At 39.6% G+C, this 15,872-nt stretch overlaps 1 protein-coding gene across 1 annotated transcript in view; it reads left to right on the top strand.

Annotated features, from left to right (window-relative positions):
- Trpm6 (transient receptor potential cation channel subfamily M member 6) overlaps positions 1-15,872 on the top strand; it is a 133,666-nt gene that overhangs the window by 11,338 nt on the left and 106,456 nt on the right. Inside the window, exon 2 of the mRNA XM_013117383.3 lies at positions 12,403-12,476. Coding sequence (XP_012972837.1) covers positions 12,403-12,476 — 74 coding nt within the window. The remainder of the gene's footprint in view (positions 1-12,402; positions 12,477-15,872) is intronic.

Genomic DNA, 15,872 nt, shown 5'->3' with positions numbered 1-15,872 from the left:
CACTGTCCTTGCACTTTGCCCTCTACTTGTCTCTACAGCTTCAGTGCCCATGACCTCTGTCGATGTTTGGTCGGAAATCGGTGAGCACAGACTGCTCTCTGTAGAGACGTCTTCTGTTGTATTTGTTGTCCGGAATTCTCATATCTTCAGGGCACTGCTATAGATGCTTTCAAACTTCTAAACATTCAAGGCCGTGCAAGGAGATTGTTGTTTTTCTACCAGTACAGTGAGCCTTTTCCTTCTCGTATTTGTTACTATTAGTTCTAAGTGGGAGGAATTTGGTCACTTCAAAATCCTTTTGGAAGGAAGTTGGACGTAAATAATAAAGAGTTGGCAACTATCTGAGGTAATTAAAATGCATTATGGTGAGAATAAATATTCTCTAACAAGATATTTCCTAACAGTTGCTAGTAAGTAGCTTGTTAGTGTTTCTGTCAGCTTGATACAAGCTGGAGTCATCTAGGAAGAGGAAATCTCATGTGAGGAACTGATTCTATCAAAATGTCCTGTGGGGCTCTTTTTTTATGATTAATGATTAATGTGTGAGGGCCCAGACCACTGTGGGTGGTGCTACCCCTAGGAAGGTGGTCCTAGGTTGTTTAAAAAAGAGAAAATCAGAAAGAGGAAGCCAGTGAGCAGCATTCCTCTCAGATGTCGGCTGTACCCCCTGTTTCCAGATTCCTGACCTGCTCGAGTCTTCCCTGGATTTACCTCAGTGATGAACTGTTGCCTGGAAATTCACAGGATGTGATAATAATATAAATAATAAACATAGGAGAGGAGATTAAATCCTTTCCTTTCCTAAGTTGGCTTAGTTCAGTATTTGACTACAACAATAGAGAAATAAACTAGGACATATTCCATGATTTTTTACTTATAAATTGGCAATCTACATGGAGAACAATGTAGCAATATCTGCATTTCTTTAGGTTTCTACTCTACAAATACAGATATGCCCGAAAGCTATGCTTTCAGGGACATTTTGTACAAAATGAAGAATAGCATGGATTTACATGAGTAGGTTATTTACTTTGTATGAAGATTTCTGTATAAAGGAATATCAGTTGGCTCCCATAAACAAACACGCAAGATTATTACTAACATCATTATTAATGTTAAAACATTGAGGCATAGAGATACATTCTTATGTGAATTTTTTGTACATATTTATAAATGCACAGATTATCTCGGGAAGACTGTTCATTGAAGTGTAACAGAGCTTAGCTTTGAAAAGGGAAACTGAGCTGGGAGTTGATGGCACACGCCTTTAGTCCCAGCATTCAGGAGGCAGAGGCAGGTGGATTTCTGTGAGTTCAAGACCAGGCTGGTCTACAGAGTGAGTTCCAGGACAGGCTCCAGAGCAATACAGAGAAACCCTGTCTCAAAAATCAAAACCAACCAACCAACCAAACAAACAAAAACAAACAAACAAACAAACAAACAAAGGAAATGGAAACTGGTGGCTGCAGTGGTTCAGGGGTGAGATGCTCAGCTCACTCTCACACAGGCATCTGTCATCTTTTGTGGATCCTGTACCATTTAGAGCATTATCTATTACAAGGTGTGTTTTAGACCTATAGCTCAGAAATAGAGCTCTTGCCTAGAATATGTGAAGCCTGGATTTGGTCTTTGGCACTAGGAAAAGAAAAGACCCTGCCAAAAATTGCCAGGACCTGGTTTAGTCTATGTCAGGACTCATGCTTGGCTCCAAGAACCCACTTTGGGTGGCTCATAACTGGCTGTAACATTGGCTCCAGAGAGCCCTCTCCTGGCCTTTGTGAGTACAGACACTCCTGTGCACATACACAGCACCCTCACCCGACGTACAGTTAAAACATAAAGTAATCTTTTAAAAAGGCGTCTCAGTTTTGCTGTTTGGAGTCACCTGTGGACGACGTACATCTCTCCTTCCTCATAATGTCTTTACCTTTCCTCGAGTGCAGGTAGCTGCATATGCAGGAATTTCGAGGCCCGCTTTTTTAAGTCCAATTTTAAGAGAAATTCCTATTCATTATGCAGCAGGAAGATTGTATTCCTTCAGGAGTGTCCAGCAGGATGCTAAGAATGTTCCCAATCTATTAAATTTAGTTGGTGCTTTTCATTATATCCTAGTTACTTTTCTACTGTTGTGACAAAGCACTGGGACCAGTTTTTAGAAGTTTACTGGGGTTTACACTTCCAGGGCAAGAGTCCATGGCCATCACAGCAAGGATCACGACAGTAGACAGGTGCTGTAGCAGTAGCTGAGAGCTTACATCTGACCCACGAACACAAGGTGTGTGTGTGTGGGGGATTCATCCACACCCTGGAGATAGGGTTTTTGCAACAAAGCTGCATGTCCTGATATTTCTCAGTTTCACAACTGGGAACAAAGCTTTCAAATATGTGAGTCTATGGGAGTCATTTTCAATAAAATCACCAGAGATTATAAGAGCATTCTGTGTGTATGGTGAGCCGACACGTCACAGGAAAATAGAGTCTTGAAAAAAAATTCCCAAGGAAAATAAGCTTGCCAGCTACTCTTTGTGTCTCAGAGGAGTGAACAGAAATTCTTCTTCTTCTTCTTCTTCTTCTTCTTCTTCTTCTTCTTCTTCTTCTTCTTCTTCTTCTTCTTCTTCTTCTTCTTCTTCTTCTTCTTCTTCTTCTTCTTCTTCCTCCTCCTCCTCGTCCTCGTCCTCGTCCTCCTTCTCTTCTTCAAATTAGATTACACTTATGGCTTCTTTTGTGTTTGTGTGCACATATGCATGTCTGTGCATGTGAAAGTCAGAGGATAACATCCAGGGTTAGTCGATTCTCTCCTTCCATCTTGTGGGGGTTTGAGGCATCAAAATGGACTCAAGTTATCAGACTTGGCCTCAAGTGGCCTTACCTGCTGAGCTGGCTTACCAGCCTCTGAGCCCTTCTTCTTGGCCGTGCAGGCCATTTCTGTACATGCCTCTCCAACCCTCACCAAGATCTCCACAGTCTTTTTCCTTTGCTCTCATGCCTTTATTCTGTCCCTCCTCCCTCCCTCCCTCCCTCCCTCCCTCCCTCCCTCCCTCCCTCCCTCCCTTCCTCCCTCCCTCCTTTATCTTTCATTCTCTCTAAGATGGTTTCACCCTATCTCTTTTCACTAATTGCTCCTTTGTTTACAAACAAGTCTTATTTTCCTTCACATAATCTTTCCCTATAAAATATAATGTGGAAAATTTCTGCCCTTGGTTTTAGATCAGTGGTTCTCAACCTTCCCAATGCTGCAATCCTTTAATACAGTTCCTCATGTTGTGATGACCCCCAACCATAAATTCATTTCAATGTTACATCATAACTGTAATTTTGCTACTGTTATGAATTGTAATGTAAATATCTGATATGCAGGATATCTGATATCTGACCCTTGTGAAAGGGTCATTTGACCCCCAAAAGGATGGTGACCCACAGATTGAGAACAGCTGTTTTATATAGAACCTGTTCTTCTGCATAATGGAGTTAATTATTATATTAGCTATGAAATTATGGATATTATTTTAGCTAAGAAACAAGACATTTAGCTCTTGGCATATATGAAAGGCTGTGTCAATGTTGAATTTGGACTTATATTGTTGACTTAGTGAACACTGTGTGTATACACATGCATGTATGCATTTGTGTCTGTGCACATGACTGTTGTTTACAACATTGTTGATTTTTCCCTGAGTACTTCCTTCTGCCTAGCTGTCTCTCTCACTCAGTCTAGTCATCATGGACAAACCTGTCATCCTTTAATCACTTTGTGAAGTGTTCCTATGAGATTTCCCTCCCACTTCTGTGATAACATACTTAGTTTCGTTGAGATGAAAACAGCTTTGAAATTAGGTGTCAAATCACCATTGTGGACAAGAGTTGTTCTTTAGTCCCTGAGCACTTGTCCTGTACCTTAAACTTGGATTTTGTTTCCACAGTTTTCTGTTCCTCTCTGATCACATTTTTTGTTTTGTTTTGTTTTTTCTTTTAAATAAAAGACCTAACATGAATGTTTCTGGGTTCTCCAGTCACTGTGGTCAATCCCAGCAGACATAACTCAAAGATCCTTGGAAATTTTTACAGTATGGAAGGATCTTAAATTCCCCAAATTTGAAAAACATCACTCTTCAACATGAGCTGTTAACTGATAAGGAGTGGCGACAAATCACCCACACATTCAAAACCTTATAATATGTGTTTATTTATGTGTGTATGCACATGCGCATGTCACAGAGCATGAGTAGCAGTCAGAAGACAGCGTGTGTGTTTCTCTTCTTTCACTATGTGAGGCTGGGGCCCTGAACTCAGGTTGTCAAACTTGGTGACGTACTCTGAGGCTTTAGCTCACTGGCCATGCCTGTACTTTTAGTTTTTATTTTGTCTGTGTAGCTTTGTAAACCAGGCTGACCTTGAACTCACAGAGATCCACCTGCCTCTGCCTCCAGAGTGCTGGGATTAAAAGTGTGTACCTCAACCACCCAGCTCTGTTTTTTAATTAATTTTTTTCATATAATATGTTTTGATTATTTTCCCCTTCCTCAATTCCTCCCCACTTTCCTCCCAACCCAACTTCATGTTCTCTTAATCATTTTCTTAAAGAAAAAAAAACCACAAAGCATAACCAAACAAAACCAACTCCCCCGCCCCAAAAGCACAAAAAGGAGAAAGAGAAGACTCAAAAAACCAATAAGACAAAACAAAACAAAACAAAGCAAACAAAACCCACTTAGTTCGTTTTATGTTGGCCAATTACTGTTGGGCTTGGGGCCTGCCCTGTAACCATCCAGGATAGAAAACTGATCATCCCTTTGCCAGCAGGTAGGTATTAATTACAAATAGCTTCTTGGTTAAGGTTAGGACCCCACTTTCAACCCTCAAGGCTGGGACCCTGTCTGACTTGAATGTGGGCATGTGCAAGTCTTGTGCATGCTGTCACCGTCTCTGTGAGTTCATGCGTGCATCTGTCCTGTTGTGTCTGGAGGATGCTCTTCTCTTGGAGTCATTCATCATGGCTCTTACATTCTTTCTGCCCCCTCTTCTGCAGACTTCCCTGAGCCATGAGGAGAGGAGTGTGATGAAGATATCCCATTTAAGGCTGAGTATCCCAAGGTCTCTAACTCTCTGCTCCTTGTCCAGTTGTGGGTCTCTGTAATAGTTCCCATCTCTCGCAGGAAGAAGCCTTTCTGATGATGAGTGAGATACTAATCTATGTGTATAGCAGAATGTCATTGGGAGTCATTTGATTGCTATGTTCCTTATCTAATAATAGTAATGCATTTTTTCTTAGGCCCATAACCTATCTGGGTGGGTTGGTTGCACCCATAACATTTATTGTACCGGTATATCTTGCAGATGCTGTTTATGCCTCAGGGGTTGTAGCTGGGAGACACTGGCAATTACCTTTCTCTTCCAGTCACTTGCAGAGTACCTTCCAGAACCATGAATGCTAGTCAGTAGGGGTGAAGCTTCTAGCTGGGCACACTAACTCAACTTTTCCATTCTCAAGGACACAAGTGTTGTCTTCAGCAGCAGGGGTTTTCCATCAGGTTATGGAGAGCAAACCAATTGTCCTGACAATAGCCTGTGATATTTGGGGGTGTTTTATGGTCCTCTTTGGTCAGTGACTCAACAAGATGTAAACAATCTCTGGCACTTTGATATACTTACACTTTAAAATCTGTTTCTCAAGCTTTCCTGGAACTCATTTTGTAGCATAGACTAGTCCTGAACCCACAATAAGTCTTCTTATTTAAACTTGGACTGCTAGTATTACAGGCATAAGTCACCACACTGGCTCTTTTCTCTTACTGTTTTAGGGGAAGGTTTGTTTGCTTGTTTGTTTATACATCTATTTATTTATTTAGAGACAGGGTGTCTATGTAGCCCTAGTTGTCTTGAAATTTGCTATGTGTAACAGGCTGGCCCCAAACTAACAGATCCACCTGTCTCTACTTCCTGACCTCTGGGATTAAAAACATGTACCATCATGTCCTACTTTTTGAAGAGATTTGGAATTTGTCTAATTTTAATAAAGTAGAGTAGGTTTCTACCATTTATTCCCCACCACAAATTTGAGACAGGTTTTTGCCCAGGAAGGCCTGGAACTCTTGGCAGTCCTCCTGCCTCAGCCTCATGAGTGCAGGACTGACAAGTCACCGTATCATGCCCAGCACCAAAGTTTAAGAAGCCAAGTCTTTTATGTTCTTTCTTCTATGCAAAACTGAAAAAGGAATGATTGTAGATAATTGAAATTACATTTAACCTGAACTTCCTAATACATTTCCTCAGAAAGTTATATTTCCTATAAGTTTAACCTTCAGTTAATTATTTAAACATATAATTTTATGAGCGTTTCATTTTGATTGTAAACATATCCTCCACAGATGGTGTCTGCATATTTAGTTCCCAGTGATGCTGGCAATCCTACTGGTGTCACTGAAGTCATTTTGGGATTCGTGACCTAGGTAGCAGAAATGGGTTACCTGGGTGGGTCTTGAAGGTAATAACCATCTATGGCCTGGGCGTGAGTTCTCTGTGTTTGCTGATCCACCTGGCTGGTTTGAACCTCTGCTTCCCTCCATGGTAGGCTAGCACTTTGGAAACTCTGAGTCAGAACTAACCTTTCCACCCCAAGTTGTTTACTCAGGTATTTATCACAGCCGTGCAAAAAGCAATGCAGTCAGTTGTCCCCAGAAAGTGTGTCTCCCGCTATGTGGCAGGTGTCGGTGTTGTCCTACTAACATTTTTGATAGTTCATTATGTTTTCTGGAGCATAAACAAAGGCCATCTGTAGGAACTGGGATGTAGCTCAGTGATTGATCACTGGCCCACTGGGCTTGATCTCAAGCTCACAGACAACACATTTGGAGGTATTTTGTTCATTGGAAGTGGGAGGGGCTTATATGCAACTGCCTGGAAGGTCTTAACAGGTTCGAGCTGTTATGTAACAGATATCCTGGCATTTACTTTAAAGGTCTACCATTTAGTACCCCCCTCCCCACAGGGTTTCTTTGTGTATTCCTGGCTGTCCTGGAACTCTCTCTGGGATCCAACCGCTTCTGCCTTCAGTGTGCTGGGATTAAAGGTGTGTGCGACTTTAAAATTGCAGTTTTATTCCTTAAGAGATTGGACAACCAAGTGTGTGACTACTGAGGAGAAGTCATCTTTCACTGATATTTTGAAACTGAGTTTTTGAAATCCTGAGCCCTTGGGAATTTTAAAGAATGTAAGGAGAGACAGGAAGGGGCATGGTATCACTTCAGTTTGCTACTTTATTATATACAGGAGGTCGCTGCTGCCTCCAACTCCCCATTTGGCCATGTGAAAGGCACCTAAATGTATTGTGTATTTGCCCATGAGCTCATGTAGCCTAGAAATTCATTCTGAGATTCTTAATGCTTTCCCCTAACAAAGCATCATGGGAAGATCTCTAATTTACACAGAAGAAATTGTATTTTGGTGGGTGAACTGGTTGTTTGCCTAACATTCTGTTCTAGGAATGTTATAAAAAGTTACTAACATAAAAATAGCTCACCTTTACTGTCAAAAAAGAAAAAAAGTAAGTAACTTCCATGTTTCTTTCTGCATGTATCACTAAATTCTGCCTCCTGGAAAGAATATTTAATGGATCCAGTCAACATACTGGTGTTGGTGGAACTGATACTAACTAAATTCTTGGATATTTGGGGTATGGATGTTGTTTTTTCTAAGATTGTTCCTCTTGAAGAAGAATGCAAGCTATCCTTGCAGAGTTCACACAACACTTACCCAATGCCTCCCAGAGCTGATTCTCCCAAAAGAGTGACCTGTTTTCCCTGAGCCAGCAGATGGTTTATCTGAGAGGTGTGTAGTTTGAATGAAGGCATTGCTCTAAGGGAGAAGTCATACAGAGAAAGCATCAAATGTCGCTGTGAAGTCTGAGATTATAATGGTTTCATTTGAGCCATTCCTGTGGTTTCCTACAGATGGTGAATTCTAAAACATTCTCTTTAAGTAGAATCCACCTGGATTGGCTTGATCTCTCTCTCCCTATCTCCATCTCTCCCTCCTTCCCTTCTTCCTTCCCTCTTTGTGTGTGTGTGTGTGCATTGTGTGAGTGTGAGAGAGTGCGTGTGTGAGAGTGTGAGTGTGTATGAGAGAGTGTGTGTGAGAGTGTGAATGTGTGTGAGAGAGTGTGTGTGTGCATTGTGTGAGTGTGAGAGAGTATGTGTGTGCATTGTGTGAGTGTGTGTGAGAGAGTGTGTGCATTGTGTGTGTGTGTGAGAATGTGTGTGCATTGTGTGAGTGTGTGTGAGAGAGTGTGTGCATTGTGTGTGTGAGTGTGTGTGCATTGTGTGAGTGTGAGAGAGTGTGTGTGTGAGTGTGTGTGTGAGAGAGTGTCTGTGCATAGTGTGTGAGTGTGTGAGAGTGTGTGTGTGCATTGTGTGAGTGTGTGTGAGAGAGTGTGTGTGCGCATTGTGTGAGTATGTGTGAGAGTGTGTGTGCGCGCATTGTGTTAGTGTGCATGTGGAGACTGGAGGTTGATATTGGGTGTCTTGATTGCTTTCTATCTTACAGATAGAGATAGGGTCTTTCACTTGGTCTCAGAGCTCATTGATTCCACTAGTATAGCTATATAGATTGTTCCAGGGACTCCCTATCTCTGCCTCCAGCATGCTAGCACTATAAGCGAGCCACCATACACATTGTACTTTCATGTGGATGCAAGGCAAATGCTTTATCTAATAATAGTAATACATTTTTTTTCTAGGCCCCTATGCTTTATCTACTGATGCATCTCTCTAGATAGGTCAGACAATAGTCCTTTTTTTTTTTTTTCTCTTTTAGAGATGCCGGGTTTGGAATCTAGGGTCTTGTGCTGGTATATCTTGCAGATATACTATTTATGCCTCAGGGTTTGTAGCTGGGAGACATTGGCAATTATCTTTCTCTTCCGGTCACATGCAGAGTACCTTCCAGAACCATGAATGCTAGTAAGTAGGGGTGAAGCTTCTAGCTGGGCACTAGCTCAACTTCTCCATGCTCAAGGACACAGTGTCGTCTTCAGCAATAGGGTTTTTCCATCAGGTTATGGGACATTCTCACATTGTTCTGTGGCAAAAATACATCAGAAATGCCAACAACCAAAAACTACTTTTGACCTTTGGTATGGCTAACGATGATAACTAAGCTTTATAGAGACCCACTAAGTCCTTGGAAGAAATCTACGCTTTAAATGAACAGATCTTTCCAGTGTCTCTGTGAAGGAGAGTTATTATAACGGTCATTTTTTGTGCTAGGATTGAACGCTGGGCTATGCATGCTAAGCACATGCTCTACCCCTGGGCTACATGCCTGGATGAGCTAGTCTTGTGTATCATTTTAATTTTTGCAAATGAGCAAGCAGAGGATGAGGAAATTGAGTGCTTTGGCTAGAAGGTCTTATCACAGAGCTGGTATCTGGTCTGTGAAAACAATAGGTTGAGTAGCTGAGAGGGGTTCAGAACCCTGGCTGCTCTCACAGAACCTGAGTTTGATTTCCCAGCACTCACTTGATCACTCACAACTGTCCATGATTCCAGCTCCAGGGAATCTTGTGCCCTCTTCTGGCCTCCGGAGGCACCAGACACACGCACAGTGCACTTACATACACATAGGAAAAACACTCCTGCATAAAAAGTAAAATAAATACATCCTTGAAAAAAGGAATTGGCTGAGCTCGGCTTCACACACACACACACACACACACACACACACACACACACACACACACACATGCTCCAGTTGGTTGTTTTTATCCATTTATATACTTGTATTTGGAGATAGCATCTTGCTGTGTTGCCCAAAAGTCCTGGGATCAATTGATCCTTCTGCCTTAGCCTCTGAAGTAGATGAAACAATTATTGTATCTGATTTGCAACTCTTTTATAGCCAACTGTGCATATGAGTTGTTATATCAGTATTTCTCCCTTTCTCCCTTCATTTCTACTTTTCTTGACATTAGAAATCTTGTCTTACTTATTACAGATTTCCCAGTGTGCAAGTGGGAGGCCTGTCCAAAGGAGTTTTGAATTATTTAATAGATTCAAATATTTTGAAATTCAGGGTGAGGATTTCTTTGAGGACATATTAATGCCACTGTAGCACTTTTGCTGGCACCTTCACAAATAGTTAGCTATTTAGTATGTCTGTAGAGAAGCTAGGTAAAATTGTTAATGTTTTTAATAGGGAAGCGGTTCAATGATTCTTAATGATCGTGCCATTTCTTCTTATAATAAATATATCATGAGCCCATGTCCATTTAGCTAATTTTAAATTCTGTGATTTTGGATTTTTCTGGATCTATATTTTCACAGTTTATTGAGTGACCTTTTTATTATTTATTTATTTGTTTGTTTGTTTTTCAAGACAGGGTTTCTCTGTTACCTTGGAGGCTGTCCTGGAACTATCTCTTGTGGACCAGGCTGGTCTCAAACCCAGCAAGTGATTTTTTAATACATAAAAATAATTGCAGACTGTGCAAAAGGGACAGAAGGACTTAGTATTCAACTGCCCCCCCCTTCTAATTAAGATTTGGATTCTTTCATCTTGTGTTGTATTCAGTAGTAAACACTTGGATTTAGCATTTGTGCATTTAGAATAAAATTACTTCCCTCACATTCTGCTATATTTTGTCTATATTTTGTACAAATGCCCAAAGTTATATCCACACTTTTAATCTTACAGTGTTTGGTATCGAAATAATTTCATATTGGGGGCTAGAGAGATGATTCAGTGGTAAGAGCACTTGTGATCTTTCAGAGGATTTGGTTTGGTACCCAGAACCAACATGGTGGCTCACAACTCCACTCCTAGTAGATATGATGCCATCTTTTAGCTTTCTGGAGCAGCTTAAGTATACATATAGTGTAGGCAAAATACTTTTATGTGTAAAAAATAACATCTTAAAATGAATAAATAAAATAAATAAAAAAGTATTTTTATACTATGACAAAGCCAAGCTTATCTGTTGGTTGGGTTCGATAGTAGTTCCTTGCCTTGCGTTTCCAGACTTCTAAGCAGCTTGTAGAGGAGGCTGGCTATGATTTGAATAGGATTTTTAGAATGGAAGACACTTCATTAGAAGAATGAGTGTCTTTCAATTCTCCATATAGGTTTTGTATCATGAAGTGAAGTTTTCAGTGGTAAGCTATACTTACAGACTGTCTAGAGAAATTGTCAAGATGATAACTGTTCTTTGACGTTCTTTCTAGTCTTTGGGATTTAGTAAGTGATAAGGCCTTTCTGTGCTTGTGATTGCAATTCACCATCATCTAGCTATACCCAACCACTGTCGTTATGAAGAGTGGGTGATTTTTCAATTACATAGATCCATATTTGAAAATACTTGAGGTTCAGAATCAATATTCTAGTTCATTCTTTTTACCAAAGTATTTCCATTTTCTTAATTTTTTATTCTCATATTCTTGGCTTCTGTGATGTCAGTGTTTGTGAGAATAATACCATTCTTATACCTGAATATCTATGACAATAGAACAGGGTTTCAGTTTGCCTTATGTAGAAAATCATGTCTCTACTATTTTAGTAGGTGTTTAATGAAAAACCCATTGAGGTTGAATTAAGGTCAAGCAGGAAGGAGTTATGCCTAAATTTGGATTAGAAGATTTTGTGACTGTCTCCAAACTCCTAATATGATTAGGCTTTTCTGATTGAATGATTCATTTCACATACTCCTGTGATCTCTTTAGAGAAAAATAGCAAATCTGTACCACTTTTCTTCCCTATCATGTCAACAGCAAATTATAGTATTTATCCTTCTTTTTTAAAAGTATGGAGAGCATAATATTCATGTGTTATTTGGACTATGGCACAAGTTATGGAAGAAAGTCTTAACAGGTTTAAGCGAACATATAAGTTATAGCTTTACAAAGATCTTGTTACTTGAGATCCTGCATGAATTGACTTTGTGTTTTGTGTGAACATTTGGCTGTAGAAGGTGCTTAGCCTGTTTTGGTTTGGTTTTTCTTGGCTGTGTGTGTGTGTGTGTGTGTGTGTGTGTGTGTGTGTGTGCTAATGCTCACATGTGTGGTTGTGCATGAGGAGGCCAGAGATTGACATTGGGTGTCTTCCTCTATTGCTGAATGAGCTAGATTAGCTTACGGGTAGGCCTCAGCAATTTTTTTCTCTGCCTTCCCAGAGCACAATTACAGGTGCATGCTACCATATCTGACTTTTATGTTGAGTGTCAGGGACCTGAACCCAGGTCCTCATGCTTGTGAAGCAAGCACTTCACTGAGTGACCTGAGTCTCCAGTTCCTGATCATGGTATTTTAATGAACATCATGATGATTACACATATCTTGCCTGACTGAATTACACAGTTACACCATACTCTCACTTCATTAAAGCAGATAATAAAATAATATCTTTTCTCTGTTTCAGAAATCCTGGATTGAAGGAGTATTCTACAAGAGAGAATGTAACAAATTCATACCCAGCTCAAAAGACCCTCACAGGTACAATCTTAAATTACAGTTTTCCTTTTTAAAAGTGATACTACTTTGAGTGTTCTTTGAAGATATTTAGAATTGTCACTTATGGAAAGGGCTTAATGACAGTTACGAAGTGAGAATACTTATTTGTTTCAATGTGTTTGTTTCTGTGCTCCATAAAAACATGCCATGTGGACTGTAGAAAATCTACTAAGGGAAGGAGCTGTCAGTTACCTGGGATAGCCCCAGTACCTATCACCAATATGTTCCTGTTAAATGTATGTTTAAAGAAACGATCAACTCAAAAGAGAAAAAAAATATGTATAATAGCAGCACTTACTTGTCGCACTGTGGGGGATTCCACTCCACGTGGCACTGCAGTCCCCCTTGGTAGCAGAACAGATGTCTAGAGATATAAGGCTATAGAACCCACCAAGTTAGGGAAAATCATTTTTACTACTTTCATATTGAATTTTCAAAATGTTGTGACTATTCTTTATTCCAGCTAAAGTATTGGCAGGAAATGATGACTGTTGAGGACACAATGTCAGGGACATTGCAGGGATCCAAAGGGGTCAGGAGACTTAGCTGTGGTTTCTTCCTGAGGCTTTGTGCTTATGCAGATTGTAGGCAGCAGGGTTGAGTTAGAGAACTCCACATTCTGGACAACCCTATGGAAATTCTACTTGTTGAACAAAGTTCAGCTGGTGAGAAACAAGGGAAGAAAGGTCTACGGAAAATTCCTCAGGGTAATCAAGTCTATGAAGTTTAGACTAGATGTCATTGCCCTGGTGGAAAATTGATAGGGAAATAGGAGAGAAATATTTTAATTAGGGTAGCCAGTTCATTTTAGATTCCCTTGAGCCATTGGCCTTACATTCGTCTAAAGTTTAGAAGTCATGAGTGCATGCTTATGGTGGAAAGCATGGTAAGGTCTTTGGCAAGGATTAAAATGGTGTTCTTTGCCTTTGTTAAACATTGACTAGTCCCACCCTCACGGAATTACCTATGATTGGTAAGCCCTGTGATTGGAAATTCTCATTTTACCTGTTTACAAAGTGTTTATAGGATGCCAAGGTAACACTGCTTTTTTTTTATCTTATATTTCCATTCATCTTTTATGGTGTCATGTGACATGAAACTCATTTCCCTTCTTTAAATGGACAAAAAATGAAGTGTTGTTAGCCCTAGGATGCAAGGGGAATGTTAAACCTGGAACAGAAACAGAACTCAGTGTTAGGGCATGCATTTAGTGTGTACAGGGCCTTGCCATCAATCCCCAGCATCTGAGAAAAGAATACCAGTGGGCATATATTTCTTTTAAGATAGAGTATCGGTATGCATCCTGTGTTGGCTTTAAATTCATCATCCTGCATCAGCTTCCTGGGAACTGCAACTACAGACACTTTCCACTATCCCTGTCTCCACTGAACGTAATTCTATGAAAGATTCAAGACTTCCTACATCTTATGGAGAAAACTCAGTCTCTATGTTTGTGTGATTACAAAAAAAATGTAATGGATGATCATGGGCATTCCTTTTATAAAGTCTATTTTCTTGGGTTCTAGTAAGAGTCTCAAGAAAAATGGCTTTTATGTGTTTTTGTCATAACAATGGATAGGAAAATCGTAGTGTATTTGTTACTTCTTCATCCATGTGACACAGTAGCTGACAGGAACTGTTAGGTAAGAAGGACTTGTTTTGAGTTTCAACTCCAGAAGGTCTCAGTACTGCATCTAGGGTAGGCCGCTTTGTCTCCTCTGTGTGGCAGGATCTTGTTTACATTGTTCAGACCAGAAAACAGAAAATGTGGCTCTAATGAGCGGTAAGTCATTACCTTCAAGGGCCTTCCATTAAGTGAAATATTTCTACCAGTCAGGCCCCACCTCCTAAAGGCTATACACCTTCAAACAGCACCACAAATGTGGGGGTGGAAATCATACATGCAAAACATTAGCCTGGGGTGGGGATGGGACCAGATTAAAACTATAAAACTAGCATTTCACTATTTAATGCCAATTCAAATTTCTCCCTTCAATTAAATCGTTTTTAATCTCCTAATAAGAAAATAAATCTAATTGGCTTGATTATAACTTCTTTTCTTCTTTCTTATTTTTAAGAAAAGACATAAAGATTGGTAGAGGAAAAAGTGGTTAGAAGGTCATGTTCTGAATAGCTTAGACTATTCATTTTTTATGAACAGTGTCTTTCTTTCTTTTGCTAAATTACAGTTTTTAAAAATTACACTGACAATATGATCATTGATGACTAAATCCTGGAAAATTTTCTGAAAATTAAAAAGGAAAACTAATAAAGAAAATAATTATACTGATATTAAGTTCCAAATCATTTTATAAATTCAATAAAATATTTATCAAAATCATCAAAGATTTTTCAAAGAATTTGAAAACATTCATATGGATATATGTGTGTTTAGAAAAGTAAAATAATTTTAATTCTCTTTCTTCCTTCCTTCCTTCTTTCTTTCTTTTTTTTCTTATGTTGACATTAGAGATTGAATATAGGACTTCACATACTCCCCAGCCAAGAAAAGTAGAGTAACATTTAAAAGAAGACTAAAACATAGAGGACTTGCCTTTGAGATGTCATGATGCATTACTAAGTAGCAGTGATGAGAGCTGGGTCCAGAACTCTGTGGCAGAGCTCAGCATGTGCAAGACTTTGGATTCCATTCTCAGCACTGTGCGAAAAAAATAAATCAAAGTAAATCAAACAAAACCAAACTAAACTAACCAAATCAACTAAAACAAACTAAACCGAACCAAACTAAGCCAACTAAACCAAACAAAATGAAAGCAAGCCAGATTAAACTAACTAGATCAACTAAACTCACCAAACTAAACCAAGCCAAACTAACCAATAAAACCAACCAAACTAACCAAACAAACAAATAAAAAATATTCTAACAAAACAGTGTTATGAACACACACACACACACACACACACACACACACACTCACACTGAGACAGTGTTTTCTGGAGCACAGGATAGACTGGAACTCAGGTTGTCACAGAGCATGACCTTGAACTTCTGGTCTTCCTCATTCCACCTCTGGAGTGTAGGAATTATAGGTGTGTGCCTTTACACCCAGTTTATGAGGGACTAAGGCTAGAATCCAAGGCCTCTTTTGTGCTAGGCAAGCTAAAGAAGCTGCATCACTGGTCCTGTTTTGCGGCTTTAAAATATTTAAAAATGTTTTATTACTTGATTTCCTAGAGTTCTGTGTTATCTTCATTGTTTAGTAATTATAATAACAATGATAACAACAGTTGTTAGCTTCCATCATCAACTTGCCTGAATTAAGAATCACCTACTGAATTAATGAGGTACACTTCTGGGTGTGTTTATGAGAGTTTTTCCAGAGCAGTTTAATTGAGGAGGACAGACCCACTCAGAAT

This window comes from Mesocricetus auratus, unplaced genomic scaffold, assembly GCF_017639785.1.
Source record: "Mesocricetus auratus isolate SY011 unplaced genomic scaffold, BCM_Maur_2.0 Super-Scaffold_4256, whole genome shotgun sequence".
NCBI classification, from domain to species: Eukaryota; Metazoa; Chordata; class Mammalia; order Rodentia; family Cricetidae; genus Mesocricetus; species Mesocricetus auratus.
The sequence above is the reverse complement of the archived record's forward strand: the minus strand, read 5'-3'. Positions and strand labels throughout refer to the sequence as shown.